At 40.5% G+C, this 19,531-nt stretch overlaps 1 protein-coding gene across 1 annotated transcript in view; it reads left to right on the top strand.

The window, feature by feature from the left end:
* Positions 1-19,531, top strand: part of LOC121629242 (sodium channel protein type 4 subunit alpha-like) — a 265,035-nt gene that overhangs the window by 139,404 nt on the left and 106,100 nt on the right. The window contains exons 14-16 of the mRNA XM_041968881.1: positions 283-408; positions 14,976-15,096; positions 18,843-19,081. Coding sequence (XP_041824815.1) covers positions 283-408; positions 14,976-15,096; positions 18,843-19,081 — 486 coding nt within the window. The remainder of the gene's footprint in view (positions 1-282; positions 409-14,975; positions 15,097-18,842; positions 19,082-19,531) is intronic.

Genomic DNA, 19,531 nt, shown 5'->3' with positions numbered 1-19,531 from the left:
AACATACTGCGGATGACTGATTGTCAGACGGATTCAAACTCACTACACAGGTGTGAATCCTGTCTGACAGTTGGAGTAAGAATTTCTGCTCTGCACTCGTCCATGTGACTCTGACACAATGCGGACTGAACTCAACATTAGACCCCTGATAGATGAGATTAGCAGAGGTGCAACCAGAAGACATGGGATTAGACTCTCAACCACAATCACCCAAGATGCATAAAGATCCTCACACACTTATTTCATCCCTCTATACATGTGTGTATGTGTGTGCGTCTGCAGGTATTTTATCCAACTCTAAACGTTAATGGGAAGCTGTTTGTTGCCATGGACCAGAATGGGGTTTCCCCACCACCACTGCAAGGGCAGCTGCCTGCCTGCACTATGGAGAAGGTCAAGGAGGAAAGTGTGAGTACTGTGTCCTGTGTGTGTGTGTGTGTGTGTGTGTGTGTTTGTTGTGGTGGAAACAATGGTGGAGTGTGCAGCCATCCAACACTCAGATATGTGAATTATGAATCAGCGCTTTGCATAACTACACTCTGATATCATGGGTAAACACACACCCGCACACACACACACACACACACACATATACACTCATATCAACCATCTCAGATAACAATACCGTGGTATTCCCCCCCCTCTGCACACATGCACACATGCACGCACACGTACATTTAACCCGAGCATACATGGTGTCACTGCTGAGGCATGATGGGCTAAAGCCACATATTCCAGCTCAGGCACATTACTGGTGCAGCGCCAGGAAAGAACACATCAACACTAACAGAATGTGAATTTAATTTACTTTCAAGTCATTAAAGTACTGATGTAGCATCGATGTGGAGAACTTTCTCTGGTCGAGGAAACAAAGATAAGGAGGTTGATGGTCAATGAACGTTGGGAATATGCCTTTTAACACACCATAATCAATGTGTCTGAGCTGGAAGAAAGAATCTGGGAACAATTAGGAATTCTGCTGGACAATGGTGGATTAGAGCCAGTTCGCTGGGAGTTACATTAAAATTTCATGTGAGGTGTTTCTGACCATCACTGTGGATTTGTAATTATACCAACTGTTTGTTTTTCATTGTTAATGTTGGAAGCTTAATTTTTTAAGATAAATGTTAAAAATAATTCTTGTGTGTCTTAACAATTAATTAAAAAATAATTAGAATAAGTGCCATAAAATGCCACCTGTAGAGAAAATGAAGCTGATATATCATGTCTTGTTTAGACGCTGTATTCTGCTGTTGAATGCAAGGACTGAATTCTAAAAACAGTATTATGTTTCTCAACTCATACTGTAGAATTAACCTCTAAAATCAAGTTTATTTCTAATCATTTTAAAGACATTTCTTTCACATCTGTCCACTGTAAGTTACAATGCAGTAGCACAAATGGGAGTCAGATGGAAAGGATTTGAATGGTAACATTTGTTTCATTCGGCACGCATTTATTCATCTCGGCGAGCAACATGGCCTGGTGTAGCTTCACACATTCTACTGATCAGTTGCAATATTAATATATTTAAAGATTAATAATGGGATCAATATCAAAGTCACAAGATATTACATTGTTTATTAACATGGGATGGCAGGGGAAGACAATGTTCCTCAGAGAAAAGCAGTGGTCCAGAAGGAGCAGAGACTTGCACGACTCAGTTTAAAGAGCTGCTTCAGACCCAAAAGTCATTCTGCAGGCAGCTTTAGCAACTTGAATTTGATTCAGGCAGCTATGGGTTACCAATGAATTGTTGAGTGATTGTGATGAAACAGCAGATGTTCCTCTGTGTTCTGGACCATCAGTGGAGGCCTAACTGTGCATGCTAGGAGACCTACTACAAGCGCTTACATACCTAGATAGTGGAGTAATCTGGTTTGAATAAAAGGTACTGGCAAGTATCACCTGTTTAGAAAAGGATAAATTGAACCCATATGACATGTGAGTGGATAACAAGAACCAAGCAGGTGTTGTATATTTTAAAGGGACAGGGCTCTAACACAGAACCTTGAGGTGCCCCACTGGGAGAAATGATGGCATGTGGACATTTTTCTTGTCTGTGACACACACTGAAGTTAAATCAAACCACTAGTGCATTAGATAGCTGTCTCAGGTTGTACAGCAAGTAGAATACAGTCATTTGCACTGAACAGCATTTTAAACACATTCAAGTTGGTCTTACACCAGTTTATGGTGGATATTGCTAAAGGTCATATCACGGAATAACACCCACAGACTCACCATTTCCCACCTTGTACATATTTTATCTGTGTTTTTGCTGTAAGGCTGCTAACACCCAGTTGATCAGCTGTGTGTCTGCACACACACGTATGTATAGCCTACATTGTGCCCAGCAGAGGTGAAAATCAGATCACTTTCATGCTGCATGAGTCACTGAACAAACTCATGCAGAGGTAGAGAGAAACGGGTGATGGGTGGACATGCATGCAGATCTGGTAACTTGGACTGGGTGCAAGTTTGAGCTATGTGGGGGGGAAATAATACATTAAAAAATCAATTAAAAATGATACATGAATTATTGTACATGGAAGCTTACTGATCTGAAGCAATGTAAAATATAAACTGCCACCTTTACAATCAGAAGATTTAACAGATTGGAAGAATTGTATTATAATTGCATTACAATTTATTTGACCATTATCTGTGCAGTTAAAGTAAAGAAATAACACATCTGTAACTCAATTCTACTTTATTTAATGAAAAAAAAATCTGAAATATAATTAAAAAAATCCGCTGACTGCATAAGTCTGCAACCTTTAAACTGGTACTTTGCTGAAGCACCTTTTAATTTAATCCCAGCATTCAGTCTTACTGACTCCACACCTGCCATCTATTAAACAGACTCTGAGGGACATTTTAATCTGCAATAATGAAGCAATTTGGAAAAGACATGACTATCAAAAAATAATAATCAAAGAAAGAAGAACTTAATTATCTGTATCCCTCTAATTAAAGCGGAACCACTTAACTTTGGCAGATTTTCGCACTGAGGCGGCTCCTAATAAAGATTAATTCAGTATCCGTCTTGCATCCTTTCTCTTCTCCGAGCTCTCTCCAGCAGGAAAAAAGTCACTCTGATGTTGACTCTTGTCTCATCGCTTACTCTGTTCTTTTTTTTTTTTCTCATTTCCTCTGATAATGTCCTCTTGATTTTCCTTTAGGAATGGGCATTTTATGGGATTTATAAAGTCAACTAGTCAGGCCAATTCAAATCAATTTGTTCAGGGAAATGAAAAATAATTCCTCCCCATAGGGAATTGTAAAATGCTATTTGTATAATGTGTGTGGTCAACACACAAGCATTTAGTTAGTGTTTTTTAACACTCTGTGGGCTCCAGCGTCCTTGTACAGCAGGTAGTGGGTCAGAAAGACGTTGGGACAGAACCTGGACTGGCTGCATCAAGAGGCTTTGGCCTGTCTGTAGCCACTGCTTAATATTCATCCTAAAGTGGCAATTTCTATCTTAAAGTAATTAAAATAAAAAATAAGCTCATTAAAAATTAAGACATAATATTAGATCTCTATTTTAGGTTATGAGAAACATGTCAGAAATCACTGTTGTTCAGTCTAGTTGCCAAAGAACAAGAATCTCCTGAACCTGTCCTGCAGCCTCCCACTGCAGCTGCTTCTGGCTTGTAAAGGTGTGGAGGAGGTGGACACTTGCAATGACAGAGAGTAAGAAACATGACTAAGAAATAACATAACAACATAACTTTATTTATAGATTAATTTGATCTCCTCAGCGGCACATGATTGTAAACGCATACGAACCTGCTGTTGAGCTAAAAAGATCCAGGAAAACTGGCGTTCCACCGTCTGGAAACACAGACTGACAACAAAGAAAAGAAAATTCAATCAACACTCAATTTCAATCTTGTGTTGTCCACACTGGTGGTACAGTGGTTGTCCACACTGGTGGTACAGTGGTGGTCCACAATGGTGGTACAGTGGTTGTCCACAATGGTGGTACAGTGGTTGTCCACACTGGTGGTACAGTGGTGGTCCACAATGGTGGTACAGTGGTTGTCCACACTGGTGGTACAGTGGTTGTCCACAATGGTGGTACAGTGGTTGTCCACACTGGTGGTACAGTGGTGGTTCACAATGGTGGTACAGTGGTTGTCCACAATGGTGGTACAGTGGTTGTCCACAATGGTGGTACAGTGGTTGTCCACACTGGTGGTACAGTGGTGGTCCACAATGGTGGTACAGTGGTTGTCCACACTGGTGGTACAGTGGTTGTCCACAATGGTGGTACAGTGGTTGTCCACACTGGTGGTACAGTGGTGGTTCACAATGGTGGTACAGTGGTTGTCCACAATGGTGGTACAGTGGTTGTCCACAATGGTGGTACAGTGGTGGTCCACAATGGTGGTACAGTGGTGGTCCACAATGGTGGTACAGTGGTTGTCCACAATGGTGGTACAGTGGTTGTCCACAATGGTGGTACAGTGGTTGTCCACACTGGTGGTACAGTGGTGGTTCACAATGGTGGTACAGTGGTTGTCCACAATGGTGGTACAGTGGTTGTCCACACTGGTGGTACAGTGGTTGTCCACAATGGTGGTACAGTGGTGGTCCACAATGGTGGTACAGTGGTTGTCCACACTGGTGGTACAGTGGTTGTCCACAATGGTGGTACAGTGGTTGTCCACACTGGTGGTACAGTGGTTGTCCACAATGGTGGTACAGTGGTTGTCCACACTGGTGGTACAGTGGTTGTCCACAATGGTGGTACAGTGGTGGTTCACAATGGTGGTACAGTGGTTGTCCACAATGGTGGTACAGTGGTTGTCCACAATGGTGGTACAGTGGTTGTCCACACTGGTGGTACAGTGGTGGTCCACAATGGTGGTACAGTGGTGGTCCACAATGGTGGTACAGTGGTTGTCCACAATGGTGGTACAGTGGTTGTCCACACTGGTGGTACAGTGGTGGTTCACAATGGTGGTACAGTGGTTGTCCACACTGGTGGTACAGTGGTGGTCCACAATGGTGGTACAGTGGTGGTCCACAATGGTGGTACAGTGGTGGTCCACAATGGTGGTACAGTGGTTGTCCACACTGGTGGTACAGTGGTGGTTCACAATGGTGGTACAGTGGTTGCCCACACTAGATGTAAGAGAAAAATTTACACAGCCCAACTTTTTTGTGTTTGTAGGTCGACAAAAAAATATAAAAATGAAAGCTAAACTGGGTTTTATCTCAAAACCTGTTCAAACAACTATAATGGGGAGAGAAAAAACTGATTATATTTGCAGCAGTTGGTCGTGAGTGATGGCTGTATATCCTCCACCTCTAAGTCTGCTGACTCATTACGTTTCATGATCCCATCTGCTAAATAGAAAAAGCAAAATAACTATAAATATGGAAAGGCAGAAATATGTTGCTGTGGCATCCACTAGCAATGCTGGTAAAATACCAAACCATGTCTGCAAATATTAAAATAGACAGCTGCCGTTGTTGTTTTTTTATTTATTTATTTTTTGCTAGCCTAGCGAATATAGCTTACATCAGCCAGTCCAACTCTAGTAGAGATTCACGTTGAGCGGCTAAAAGTAATCATGTCATAATAATCACTACGTCAGCTTACTTTACTATAGGTGAAATTATCTGGACAACAGCTGCATTTAGTGGTGGTTGTTGCAGTTAGCCTGACTAGCTTGCTAGTAGCCTGAAAGTTTGAATCTCAGGTGCCAACGTTTTGACCGTGAGCATAACCGCTGGGTGACTGAGAAATAACTGCCGACTGACCAAGTCACTGTTTTGCGTCTGCTAAATGCAGACATGTTAATGTATTTTAGACACTGGTCGATCATTTTCAAGATTCCTTCCAATTCATTTTTAACACTGAAGGGAGGAGCTGTAATGACAGCTGTAGCCAGAGCAGGTTTTAGGTAGTTGAAGACAACAAAGCGAAAAGACCTGACACTATAAATACCCAGTTACACATAAAATGAAGTTGACTAAACTCACCTTCAACTTCTGAGCAGATTAGAATGATGTGAGAACAGTTGCTGCTTCAGCTAAAGCTTCAGCCGTAGAACTGCAGGCTGACCGGAGTTGACTGGTTGAGTTCAGAAGGCTCTGGCTGAGTTATGAAGATGTGCTGCCTCAGCTCTCAGCACTAATTTGGCACATATTAAACTTCAGCCAGGGGGCGTGGTTGTGAAAACATAATGGCATAAGACTGTGGCACAGACTTTAAAAAGATCTTATGATGTAATCGTTAAAAAGAGGGTTCAGAGCATATTGATGTCAGTTAGAGCCAGACGGTTACCACAACCTGCGATCAGAAATCCCAACATCAATCAGCACAGAAAAAAGTGAAAATGTAAAATAAAATATCATGTTCTCAAAAATAAAATAAAATAAAAAACAATTAAAAAGTAATGTTGAGTCAGTTAATGGTGTTGATAACAACTTTGATATTTGTCTTAAATGAAAAGATGCGGCATTCATGTAAATTTCCTGCACCTGCGTCAGACGTCCATATGACCTCCAAAAAAGTCTGACGCTCAGATGTTAAACTGTATACTGACGTCCAGGTGCAGTCATGGTTAGACGTTAAAATAGCAGACCTGTTTTTCACATTGTGTAGACGTCCAGGATTGGTCATGGACTGACGGACACAATATCGACGTGATCTGCGCGTCCATCAGACGTCTGTTTAGTGGGAAAGGCGGTGGTTATACCAGGTGAACTGAACACAGCACCAACAGTAGCGTTCAGCTACAACAAAACAGTGACTTTTGTTGTCTTTCCATCTGATCTTTTTGCTCCCAGAATGCCATATTTTTGTGACAGCTTAGTAACCAGGTGATTCGATCTGGACTGAAGTTGCAGCTAGCTGCAGGGTTAACTCCTCTTTACCTCCTCTTTACCCAGCAGTGGTGAAGCAGAAATGGGACTCTGCTGTAAATAAAAGATCTGTGGTATTTATTGACGAAGCTTATAGTAAAAACTGGACATTCATCACTAAACAGGCAGTTTCTCACAGCTGTTTCTACTTTGATCGTCCACCTGCACTGTGTCTCTCTGTAGCTCAGTCTTAAAGGGACCACACCATTCTTTTAACAGTACTGTAAACAGTTTGGCGTCTCTGTGCAATAAAACATAACTCTCCTCCAAACAGCAATCGACCATTAGAATAGCAGTCCCTTTGGACTAGTGGATTAGTTGTGCCCATCTTTAGTTTCTTTGCTGAATCAGCCTAGGTGTTTGTTCAAAATGGTCAATGTGCTGATATGCAGTTGCTGGTGTGTGACACGGTGCGGTAAAGCAACACACACTGGTCACATGATGGTCCAGGCTGGAAAACACAGCTGTGAAGTGTGGTTTCTCAAACTCAGAGGCCTGCATGACAGTGACGGCTTCAGAAATGTACATAATAAATCTCACAAAAAGCAAAGTTTTAAATTCAGAAACTTATGTAATGGTACCTTGAATTAAATGATCAGAAAGGTTATAAAGTAAGTCAGATCACTGGGGGGATTATTGGATGGAGTCTTGTTGGAGTTAAATGTTAAGCACAAAAAAGATTTGAAAGAAAAATTTTAAACCAAGCTGTTGCGTTCTGCTGAGTCACTGAACACTTCTTTTTTAAAACATGGATTCTCAGAACACTCGTTTTTGTGCTGTTGAAACAAAAAACTAATTAATCTTTCGGTATCCTTAAAAACCTTCCAGTTTCTTGTTTTCGTTTTGTGTTAGTGATGATTTTCCCAGTAAATCCCAAGGCTTCTGTTTGAAAGGGTTTGTTGTGGTCGTGTGTTGTTCTGTTTAACAGTACGTTCTCAACTTTCTATTTTCATAGTTTAAGCTTCACTTCTACAGCAAAAAACCTTATAAAATTGCAGCAGCTGAAATTCCGAGCACTTCATGCCATTGGGACTGCATTTATTCTAAACACTTCTGCCCTTTTCCTTATTAGACAGTAGGTCACGAGGACAAACATAGCAGCTCATGCCTGGAGGTGTTCAGTCACTTCCACCTGCTCGCAAGCAGCCCACCAGACAATCACTGTTATGTAACAGGAAGTATGGAGAAACAGAGGTACATAAAGACCCACTTCACTAAAAGTTAAGTTTCTTGACCTTATTAACATCTTCATATGCTGTTTTTATACATTAAAACAAATATGGGTTAAATGGTTGAGCATTTCCATGTTTTTTCTGCTGCGAACATTACTGAACATCTAACATATAATAATAATAATAATAATGTTATTATCTAACATATATATGTTCTAAACCATCTCTACCATGTTCTAGAGCATAATTAGAATTCATATATCATTGTTTCACCAACCGTCTCCATGGTGATAATTTCTGTCCTAAAACCAGCAGATGTGGCGACTGAAGTTAAACAACCGACATTGATGAAGAAACTCTGATAAAACTGATGATCTGGATAAAAACAGCTTCTTCCTTTTATCATTTAAGTGTGAGTGTTTGTGCAGCAGTGATAAAAGTCCTAAAGCAGCTTCACCCAAAGTAAACACTGCTGATAAAATACGTCATTGGCTGCTCTTTTTACTAGGTTTTCTTCATTTTTTTTTACATCAGATGATCGCTTTAGTTGTAATTATCAGTTCAATAATTCATAAAATCTAGACCTAAAAAGATATTTAATTTCTGCCCCTTTTCCTGGTCAGGGCTCCTGGCCCCCATCAGAACTTTTCTAGACCTGCCCCTGCATAGCTGAAGTATAAACCCTGCCTACCACCAGCCAGCTACTGTGTTAGAGAAGGTCCTACCAACAACCACACTTTGGGGTAAATATGTGTTGATATGAATCATGAACCGCTAGTTTCCTCCTTCTCAGCTGATCCATAAACACACGCAGCAAGAGAGAAAAGCCGATCAGCTGATCACCGACAGCCGTCGCTACACAAACAGAGTCGACCAGAGATCCTCTAGAACAGGGGTGCCCAAGTCCGGTCCTTGAGATCTACCATCCTGCAGCTTTTAGATGCATCCCTTGTCCAACACACCTAAATCAAATGTCATCTGCATGCCATTCAGCTCTGCAGAGGCCTGGTAACGAGCCAGTCCTTTGATTCAAGTGTGTTGGAGAAGGGTTGCATCTAAAAGTTGCAGGAAAAGTGTGTGTTAAAACGTTCCCATTCTCCACGGAGGCGTCCATGGGTTAATCCATTACCGCTGTGTTTATTCTCAAGTCCATCCGTAGAGACACCCGGCTGATCTTTCCCATCGTGCTTCTCCATGTCCCGTCATCATAACAGAGAAATGTCAGATGTACACACACACACACACACACACACACACACACACACACACACACACACACACATATATATATATATATATATATATATATATATAATGTTGCCCATAAAAGTCAAACCAAAGGGTCAAGAATGTTTGAGGAGATTTGAGGGACCAATGGAGCAAACATGTAAAAATACATCAAATGAAAATGAAATCTCAGCACCAAAGTGATGTAATGATGGCAAAGATCATGTTAAAATTACAAGGTGGTTTCACAAAAAGCCATGAATTGATGAGAGCTGCACGATCACTATAGGAACCATTTTCAGAATCAGGGTCTTAAGGATGTCTTTTCTTTGACCCTGTCCATGTTTTTCTGTGGAACCAGAACCAAAAATGTTCTAGGGATGAAATAGCAGTCCTAAGAAAGGTCAAGTTAGGGATTTTTTCTGAAAACCTAACACACAGACTGCAATTTGTGAGATATTGTGGTTGTGTGTCTGAGACGGTGATCAGCAGCACTGGAGCACCACCAAGGACTGGACTCTCACCTTTTCTCTTCACACTAGACACCTCATACTTCCAATAGAACTCCTGTCACCTACAGAAGTACTCTGATTACTGGACGACAAGCTGAGTGCAGAAAACTGATCAGTCACTTTGTGAGGTGGTGCAGAAACAATCACCTCATCCTGAACACAAACAAAAGAGCTTTTTGTTCAGGATGAACAGAAATAAACAAACTGCTGTTTACATCCTGGGAGAAGAGGTGGAGGAATACAAGACTGGACTGGAACACAGAAGCATCTACAAGAAAGGACAGACAGAAGCTGAGATCCTTCAGTGTCTGCACTAGATGTTGCATATCTTCTATAAGATATGGAGCTGAATGTCCAGAGAAGAATTCTGCAGAAGCTGCTGAAAATAATGAACAATTCTTCAAAACCTCTACATGAAACAGTGAATAAACAAGTTTAGTCAGAGGCTTCTTCAAGTCCACTGAAAGACAGAAAGGTCTGGGAGGTCGTTTTTCCAGTACCTTCAGGAAAAAGACTTTGACCATCAATTATTGACTGTTGTTAATTTAAAAAGAAGAAAAAGATTACTTGACAATTTCCCCCGTTATAAAGTATATTTCATCCATTCATTCATTTATCCCTTAATGACATCACAGAATTTACAAAAAATTAGGGACATTCAACTTTAAGGGGATATTTATGGAAACACTGCTGTCATATCATTAATGCATTACATTTAAGTAGAGTAAAGTTAATTCTTTCATCTGGATCAGTTTACTGAAATAAAAGTGTAACAACAGTGGCAGGTATACCACAACATGAAATATTAATGTCTTAATAACACGGCATGTGGTTGGGCGTCGGCTTGATTTTTTGGGGTGTTATCTTTGTTTCCTTCACAGCAGTTATGCTCTAAGGCGCAGATAAAAACCCCATAATTTTAATAATACGAATCTACCCTGAACCTTGGAAACCAAGTGGAAATTTATTGGACCCAGACTTGAAGTAATCTTTTAGCTCCTGAGAAGAAGCCCCAGGCCTCAAGGTTCGGGGTCAACTATGTGTTTTCAGGAGAAAACCAAAAACTGAAACTTATGTCACTTTCAGCTAACATCTGGATTGATCTTTTTAAGCCTAAACCTAACCAAACAGCAAATAAAAAGTCATTCTACATCACATAATATTTGCTCAAGGCCCATTTGTGCCAGTTTTTCGATAAAAACCTATTTTTTCCACTTTGAGCTCTGCTGTCACAACTGAAAGAAACATCTGATGCAGTTTTGAGAAGTTACTTTCTAATAAATGGGAGCGCTGGGTTGAACTACAGGGGCTGTGTGGGAGTTTCAAGCCGTCGTGTTTTGACACAGATTATTTCTGCCTCCTCTTGTCCATGAAGAACACAGACCTGCCGTCCTGCTGCTCAGACAGGAGTGGGAGGAGGAGGGAACAAGCACACACTACTGCGACGGAAATGTCACCATGGCAACCCACATCAGCTAAAGGAAGCTGAATTAGTTCACGGCTGGTTGCTGTTCGAGTGTGCGTGTGTTTCCCTGGTGCTTCCCTGCTTAGCACACAGACAGGATGTAGGTGTTGTTGTGGGCGGCGACCTTCAGGCCAGTGCATCACGTCTCACCGGAGGGACAGTTACCAGGAAGTGTTATGTAATAACACCTTAGCAAATTATGTCCATGCAGGTTCTTTGAGAGCTCAGAGGTCTGAAACTCAGCAGGGAACACTGTTAGGTCCACTTTTACAAACTCATGTTGAACAAGGGAGCTGCATTCAAACCTACAAAACTTTAGTTAAAAAGAAAATAAAATCCTTAATATTGCAATGATGTCATGAGTGTAAAATGATTACCAAAATTTGGGAATATTTGAGCAGTTTTATCTGTTCTCTAGCCTGTTAGTGGTGTCCAGCACTGCTGTTTGTTCTTGTCTTTTTAAGGTTAGAAATTCCTGCCCAGACAGGCAAGAATGTTTGGCCCACAAATGATATTAAACCTGAAGTATCGGAAGGTTTGGGACCAGATTAGGCCTCAACTGTGTTTGGCATTTTGCTTGTAGCATTGTGTTTAAGCCACCAAAATTCATGCAAGGGTAAACCAGAGCCGTGCAGTTTTTGTTCATTTATAGTGATGTTGTGGTGTCATGCTATCTTGTTCTTTTGTTTAATTTTACTCTCTTTGCTTTTAGTTTGTTTCTGTTGGCTCTCTGCCTTGTTTGTTTCCCTCCTGGAGTCTGTTCCATGAAGAAGGTTCAATATATACATATATCAATATATATATCAATAAATATATATATATATATATATATACATATATATATATATATATATATATATATATATATATAGTTAATTGCAAACAACACAAGCTTCACAAACAAAGTGAGCAGAGAAGGCATGGTGACCTCTGTCTGGGCTCTTGGGGCTTGGGCCCCTTCGCCCTGGCCACCCTGAATGGCCGGTGCCTGGCCTGCCGATCTTGGCCACCTGGTGCCTGTGCCCCAAGACCGTGGGGGCTGGGGGGGGGGGGGGGGGGGGGGGGCTCTGGCTGGGGCCTTCCTCTGCCACCCTCTGGGTTGGTCTTCGTGGTGGGGGGCTGGGGTTGGTGCACCGGGATTGCTGCCGATGGCCTGGGTCCCTGGTCTGAGTTGTGCTATTGTAGGTCAGGTTTTTTTATTTTTTTATTTTGTAATGTGTGTGTGTGTGTTTGGTACTTAGGTTGTTGTTGTGATTTGTTTTTCCTGTTTATATATTTTTCTTTATCTTTTGTTGTTGATTTGGTTATTATTTAGAAACTCTTGATGATTGCCAGCTCTGTTTTTCTGGTTGTCTGGTGTTGCCTTCTGTCTGTTGTCTTTTCTCCTCTTTCTTCTTTCTGCTTTTCTTTTTGCTTCTTTTTGCTGTCCTCCTTCTTTTCTATCCCCCTGTCAGGTCCAGCAAGATTTCATGATTCAATAATAAATAACAGTAAATAATAAATAAATGAATCAGATTATCAAGAGGAGCCTTACACCCATAAAGCAAATTTGTTCAGCACATAGCAGCCAGACCATCATTCTGCTGCTGGACAGGTTGAAGATATTTTTTGACTTTTGACATATGCATGCTAATGTTGGTTTTGTTTTAGTTGAATGAAAGTTTTAGTTTCTTCATCTGTGTGTAAAGTTCTGTATTTGGATCCTTGTTCAACTATAGTTTTGACAGGTAGTTGTGGTAGAAACTGAAGGTAGTTTTCTTTACATATTTTTCTCTTATTAACTTAAAGAACTCTGGCGAGGTTTAGATTTTAAACAAAAGTGTGATTTCTCTGAAAGTTGATTCTACTAGAGTTTTAAGTTAACAATGAAAAGTAAATAAAGGTGGGTGGGGGGATGGGAGCTCCAGAAGAAAATATTTGCTGCAATATCTGAGTTTGGGGCTAGCAGAGGTTCAGGTGTGCAAAGCAGATTCTGGAGACTGTTGCTAAACGTCGGTGAAGAGACTGGGTGGCTCAGGAGGCCCTGTGCCATAGACCCAGAGTGTTTGTGTTGTCGTGGTGTGCTGTAGAGACAATTCTCCAGTGTGTGCACTTGACCTTGTTTGTTATGTGATGTGAATGAGGGAGGGGGAGAAAGACTGTGTAAAAAGGAAAGAAAATGAGAGGGAAAAAGAAGAGAATTGGAATAGGAGTTACGCGGGCATTTCTAAAACGAGGGGAGGTCATGGAGGGGTCAGGTGGTCATGGAGGGGTCAGGTTTGTCTGATTTGGTCCCATCATTAATCTGAGGGGTTTAGAGAGGGGTCCATGGTTAGCATGGATGGAGGAGAATTCAATGTGGTGTCTGAGTTATTATTATATCTGTTAAGATTTTTGTACATGCAAGTTGAAACAAATTAGGAACTTAAATCTTAACTGGGAAAAAGTTATATGAACATTAAGTCATTTAAAATGAAAAGCGTCCTTTAAAATAATCCAGAAAGGCGTGCTTGTTGACCTAGGTGATGACAGTTTTCTTTCATTTACTATTTAAATTGGCAGTTTATTCTAACTTTAAGTAATACAAAACAACTTGTTTCAAAATCAAAGGAATTCCCAGAATAATGTTGGAGCCACTCACTGTTGAGTCAACATGATAAACTTAAATTTTAAAGTGAAACATACCTGCATTTTCAAGCCAGCAGGGAAACTTGTGTTTTCCAGTTAAACTGATGTAAATGTTATGTGGAAAAAGCTCTGGCAGCAGTAGAATAGAACGTACTGTCAGAAACAATCTTGTACTTTTATTGACAACACTTTTAATAATCCTTAGAAAAAAAAACAGCTCATTACCACCAATCAGAGGTGACGACAGACACTGGCTATGCCAACCTAGCTATCAGGAGTTGACTGAAGGAGCCAAGAGACCTTTAAACAGTTTTAAGGTTTAATTGATCATCATAGCACATTTGCACATGGACTTCCATGCACACTTTTGAGCCCAATGAAACACCGTATGGAAATATGCAATATAGAGCTTCAAGCACACATCATGATCAGGAGCAGCGGTAAGTGATCTGAGCATAAGTCTTTATTTTGCAGTCACAACCCAGAACTCAAAACATAAAACAAAAGTGGCAACGGTAGGTGGGCCATTGTTTGTATAATTTAAAGCCTTAGTTTGGATTGAAGGTCAGTTTCAAGTAGATGTTTTGCTTGTTCAGCTCTTCTGAGAAGCATCCAGCAGTTTTTCTGAGCAACGCTCACATGCACAGCGGCAGTTTCTCTGATTCATTGAACACTAGTCATTACCTGCTTATCTGTTGCCCTGGTGATAGGAGGCACACTCACAGAAACACATTTAAACAACGGAATCTCTGCACAGTGTACGTATGACCTGTTAGAACTGTCATAAATGTGTGTGTGTGTGTGTGTCAGAACAGTAATGGATTAGTGGCGGACTGCTCATACTTAGGAATGAACGTAACAGGTGCCTGGAGGTCTTAGATATTAGGGAAATAGTAGTAAAGTGAAGATGCTGTAGCTACTCTGTTTAGCATTTAGCATCATTAGAACGCTGTGGCTGAAGGCTCGACTCTGGCTGACTGCTGGGCCCTTTTCCTGCTGCAGCATGGGATGGCTGACAGCTCCTCAGGGATGCTGGTGATGGATATGATCAAAGTGTTTATCCATCCAAGAGTAAATAAAATGATTTCCCGTCTCTGTGCGTCTCAGGTGCCCACATCCACCACAGAGCTAAGTACGATTCTGCTGCCTCGGCCTTCGTCCACACAGGAGTCAGAGAGGAGAGGGAGGACGCTGAGTGCTGCCAGCTATCTCACAGATGCCATGGAAGGTGAGGAGTCTCACAAGCACCCACAGCCACAAAAATGCCTCTTTCCAACGCAACGCTCCTTTATTTTGTTCTGGTCCACTGCTATAAAAAAGTAAAACCATTGAAACAATGAAATACAAGAAAGCGGAAGCGTTAAGCCCCCCCCCCCCAAAAACACTTTGAGAATGTATACGTCCATGATGTTGATTTAACCTCTTAATGCCTGAATTTATTCACAATTAAAGAAAAAAGTACAGGAAACGTGGAAAAAAGGAAAAGACTTGCACAAATTAAAGTACAATTTTTAATATTTTAATAACTATAAATGAATAAAGATGAATAAAAATGATGGCGAACACAGCTGCTGCAGGTGTTAGACCAACTTGAACCATGTCACCCAAATAAAGACTGTTGCTGTAGTTTTTAGATTATCACCTGATTGCAGGTAGTTTTAGATAATAATTTTTTATTATCATTAAATAAACTAGTGGATTAAACTAACAAATGTCATGTTTCCGATGTAAACTAAGAAGAAGTTTACACCTTCTTACTATAATTTATTTGAACAGCATAAAACTTAATGTTTAATAACATATTTTAGTTCATTTCACTCTAATAAATTTCGCCTATTTGTTGCAAAGGGGGTTAATTTTTTTTCTTTATCTTTATATTGAAATTTTCATTAAAAAAGGAGCAGTTTTTTGAGTAACACATCAAAAACTAATATCTACTGTACTTCTAATGAATCAAAAGCATGAATTATTATTTGTAATGACTTGAAATATAATCAAGGGAGTGATTTTTGCAATACTGACTAAAACGTAGATCAAATGCTTTTTTTTGGAGGATATACAAACCTAAAACTACATTCAATTTTTAATCTATGTCAAACAATCAAGCCTTAAAATGTGAAAACTTGTGGATCTGGTGTCTTCAAAGATGACAAAGAAATTAAAAATGTCCAGGAATTGATCCTTGAGGAACTCCACTGAGCAAAGGAGCAAAGGATGACGTGTGATGTTATCCACAACAAACAAAACAATAAAAACTTAATAAAAACAGTCTTGCTGGTGTATCAGAGGGCTTTAGTGTCTGAGCATCAGTGGTTGATAAGAGGCTTTTTCAATCTGATGTAAATCAAATGCCGATTTTTTTCTGTCCCACCAACCTTTAGCCAACCGTCTATAGAGAAGAAAAACAAGTACAGCATAAACTATTCAGGATACATTTGTGTATATTTTAGCTAAAATGATGTTCACAGAAAAGAAATGTCTAAATGTGAGCAGATAAAAGCTGAGCCATCTGCAAACAGAAGAACTATTCAGAGTGGATCAGCTGATCTCCCAAACAAGCAAACATTGATTTCAGCTGATTTCCAGGAGACTGGCAACCTGTGAAGAAAACACCGCTTTGGCTTAGCTTCTGCATCAGCTCTCAGACCACATCCACATTTCTGTTTACTTTTGTGAGTCAGTGTGTGACTGTCGCTTTCCCTCAGCGTGTCTCAGTGTGTGCGCTTTTATTGTGTAACCACGCTTTTGTCCAAATTTTACATCCAAGTGAGTTTGTGGCCGCTTTTGTTCAAATGAATATGTTGAAACTGGATTGTGTAACTCTGTGTGTGTGTGTGTGTGTGTGTGTATGTGTGTGTGTGTGTGTGTGTGTGTGTTGTCTCTCCAATCGTCCTCAGGGGATCACTGGCTTTGTTTATGCAAGATGGTCCCAAAAAATGGGAGAGTCATAGAAAATGAATAAAATACAAAGAGAGGGAGAGTATGTCAATGTGGCTACCCTTATTACCCACAAGATCAGCTTCCTGTGTGTGTTTGTGTGTGTGTGTGTTTGATGATATTTCCGTCTTTAGATTTTGGGGTTTATGTTTGTCCAGATCTGCCGTTGTGTGTGTGTGTGGTTGTGTTTGTGTGGAAGATCTGCTGAGTCACTCTCGCTCCCCTTGGCTGTTGCTGATCTTTGAGAACAGATCATCATACAGGAAAATATAAAACCCCGCTGCTGTCCTCAGTCATCCATCTGCACTCCCTCAGTTCTCTCCTCCTTCACATTTTTCCTACAAGAGAATTCATTTTATATCAAACCTGAAACTGTCATTTATGATGTACCAGTTTATCTACAATTGGTTAAAAATGACTCTTTGTCTTTTTTATTTAACTTGAGGTACATTAAAATAAGCTGACATCATCTCTGAGTACAGCTCCACATCTTCCCAACTGTCCTCCTACTTCGTCTTAGGGCTGTTTGTATTGTATGAGGTACGGAGGTAAGGAGCCAAAGGGGTCTGCAGGCGTGGGTCTCAGAGGATTTTGATATGGGGGGGTTCAGGCAGGGACACCAACCAGGGGAAGGGTGGTACATGTAAATGAGTTTATATTAGGTAATAGTTCAACTGAAGTGGTCATCAAATATAAAAAGCAAAGCAAATTAGATGAAAGCAGCTAATATTTGTTTTAAACCCCTGCCTCCCCAGGCCTTCCAGTGTCTGCACTGCGCTGTTAGGAGGGAAAAAACAACATTTTCTAGTCACTTTACAAAGAATAAAACAATTAACACTATTAAAAGTTAAAATAGTCAGCAACATTTTTATTGTATTTGAAATAGATCTCTAAAGTAACAAACCAAATGTGACTAATTAAACAAAATAGATGGTTTAATTAAATTTCACATTTAATTGAATTTTCACATTTTTTATACATTTGGAAAGTGCAAATTGAGCAAAGCACTGCTCTGAAATATTTAACTCCACATCTCAGATTGTTTTAATGTCCTGGAGGCCAAAACCTTAAGATCAGTTACGCTGTTTTTACTAACATTAAAATCCAATTATCTTAAACTAAACTCACAGTTACAAGACTTTGTAATTTAACTGTTCTTAACCAGTTTCAGATTTTAGATTAAACTACCCTGATTCTAGAGAGGATGGATGGATGGATGGATGGATGGATGGATGGATGGATGGATGGATGGATGGATGGATGGATGGATGGATAGATAGATAGATAGATAGATAGATAGATAGATAGATAGATAGATAGATAGATAGATAGATAGATAGATAGATAGATAGATAGATAGATAGATGGATGGATGGATGGATGGGTAGGTGGGTGGGTGAGTAGGTGGGTGGGTGAGTGGATGGATGGATGGATGGATGGATGGATGGATGGATAGATAGATAGATAGATAGATAGATAGATAGATAGATAGATAGATAGATAGATAGATAGATAGATAGATAGATAGATAGATAGATAGATAGATAGATAGATGGGTGGGTGGGTGGGTGGATGGATGGATGGATGGATGGATGGATGGATGGATGGATGCTATCCTGTAGCCAACTCATGGGCACAATACCACAATGCTCTAGATCAGGGGTGTCCAACTTTGGTCCTCACGGCCGCTATCCTGTAGGTTTAGTTGTTTTCTTGCTCCATCACACCTGAATAAAATCAAATGGATCCAGCAGCTTCTTGTCAACTTCTTCACAATAACCCATTAATTTCAGTCAGGTGTGTTGGATCAGGGAAACAATGAAAACCTGCAGGATGCCGGCCCTCGAGGACCGGAGTTTGACACCCCTGCTCTAGGTGGTTATCACACTTGTGAATTTCTTTTACATCATCAAGGCATTTTTCATTCTTTGTAACTGTAATAATTTCCCCATCCATTAAATCAACAGCTTCTCAGTCCCCCTCATTGCTGTTCTGAACTCATGTGTTTGGGTCGTCCCTGTTTTGTTTGGCATGCAGAACTGGAGGAGTCCCATAAAAAATGCCACCCCTGCTGGTATGTCTTCGCCCACCGGTTCCTGGTGTGGGAGTGCTGCCCCTGCTGGCTGAGGGTGAAGGAGCTGGTGAAGATCATGGTGATGGACCCTTTTCTGGACCTGGCCATCACAGTCTGCATCGTCCTGAACACACTCTTCATGGCCATGGAGCACTACCCCATGACGGACGAGTTCAATGGCATGCTTAGCATCGGAAACCTGGTAGGAAAGACGAATGAAGGGGTGGATGGGGCTGGTAACTTGGGGTGGGGGATACTGACAAAAAATACCAAAATATTTTCCTCAAATATCTCTGATATCACAGACATAGTGATGTCTTTTGCCACACAATAAGACACGACAAACATAACACGCTTTTATAATATCTTAAACTGTTTTCCCAACTTGTTATAAGGTACACAGCAAAGTAAAGCCTCAGTAATTCCATGCTGTTTGCCTTTGCCTGTAGTCCCGCCACTTCTGAAGGCACTCAGAGTATTATCGTACATGTATATCTAAAACGCATCACATATCTTTTATGTGTATAAATGAATGATATATATATTGCCTGAGCAAATTTCTTTGTACAGTAGCACATTTCAGGTACAAAGTGCTTCACATAAAACATTAAAAGCATTACAGAATATAAAAACAGACACAATAATGGTACTG

The sequence above is a fragment of the Melanotaenia boesemani genome, chromosome 18, assembly GCF_017639745.1.
Source record: "Melanotaenia boesemani isolate fMelBoe1 chromosome 18, fMelBoe1.pri, whole genome shotgun sequence".
In the NCBI taxonomy this organism is placed as follows: Eukaryota; Metazoa; Chordata; class Actinopteri; order Atheriniformes; family Melanotaeniidae; genus Melanotaenia; species Melanotaenia boesemani.
This window is presented reverse-complemented; position numbering and strand designations above follow the sequence as displayed.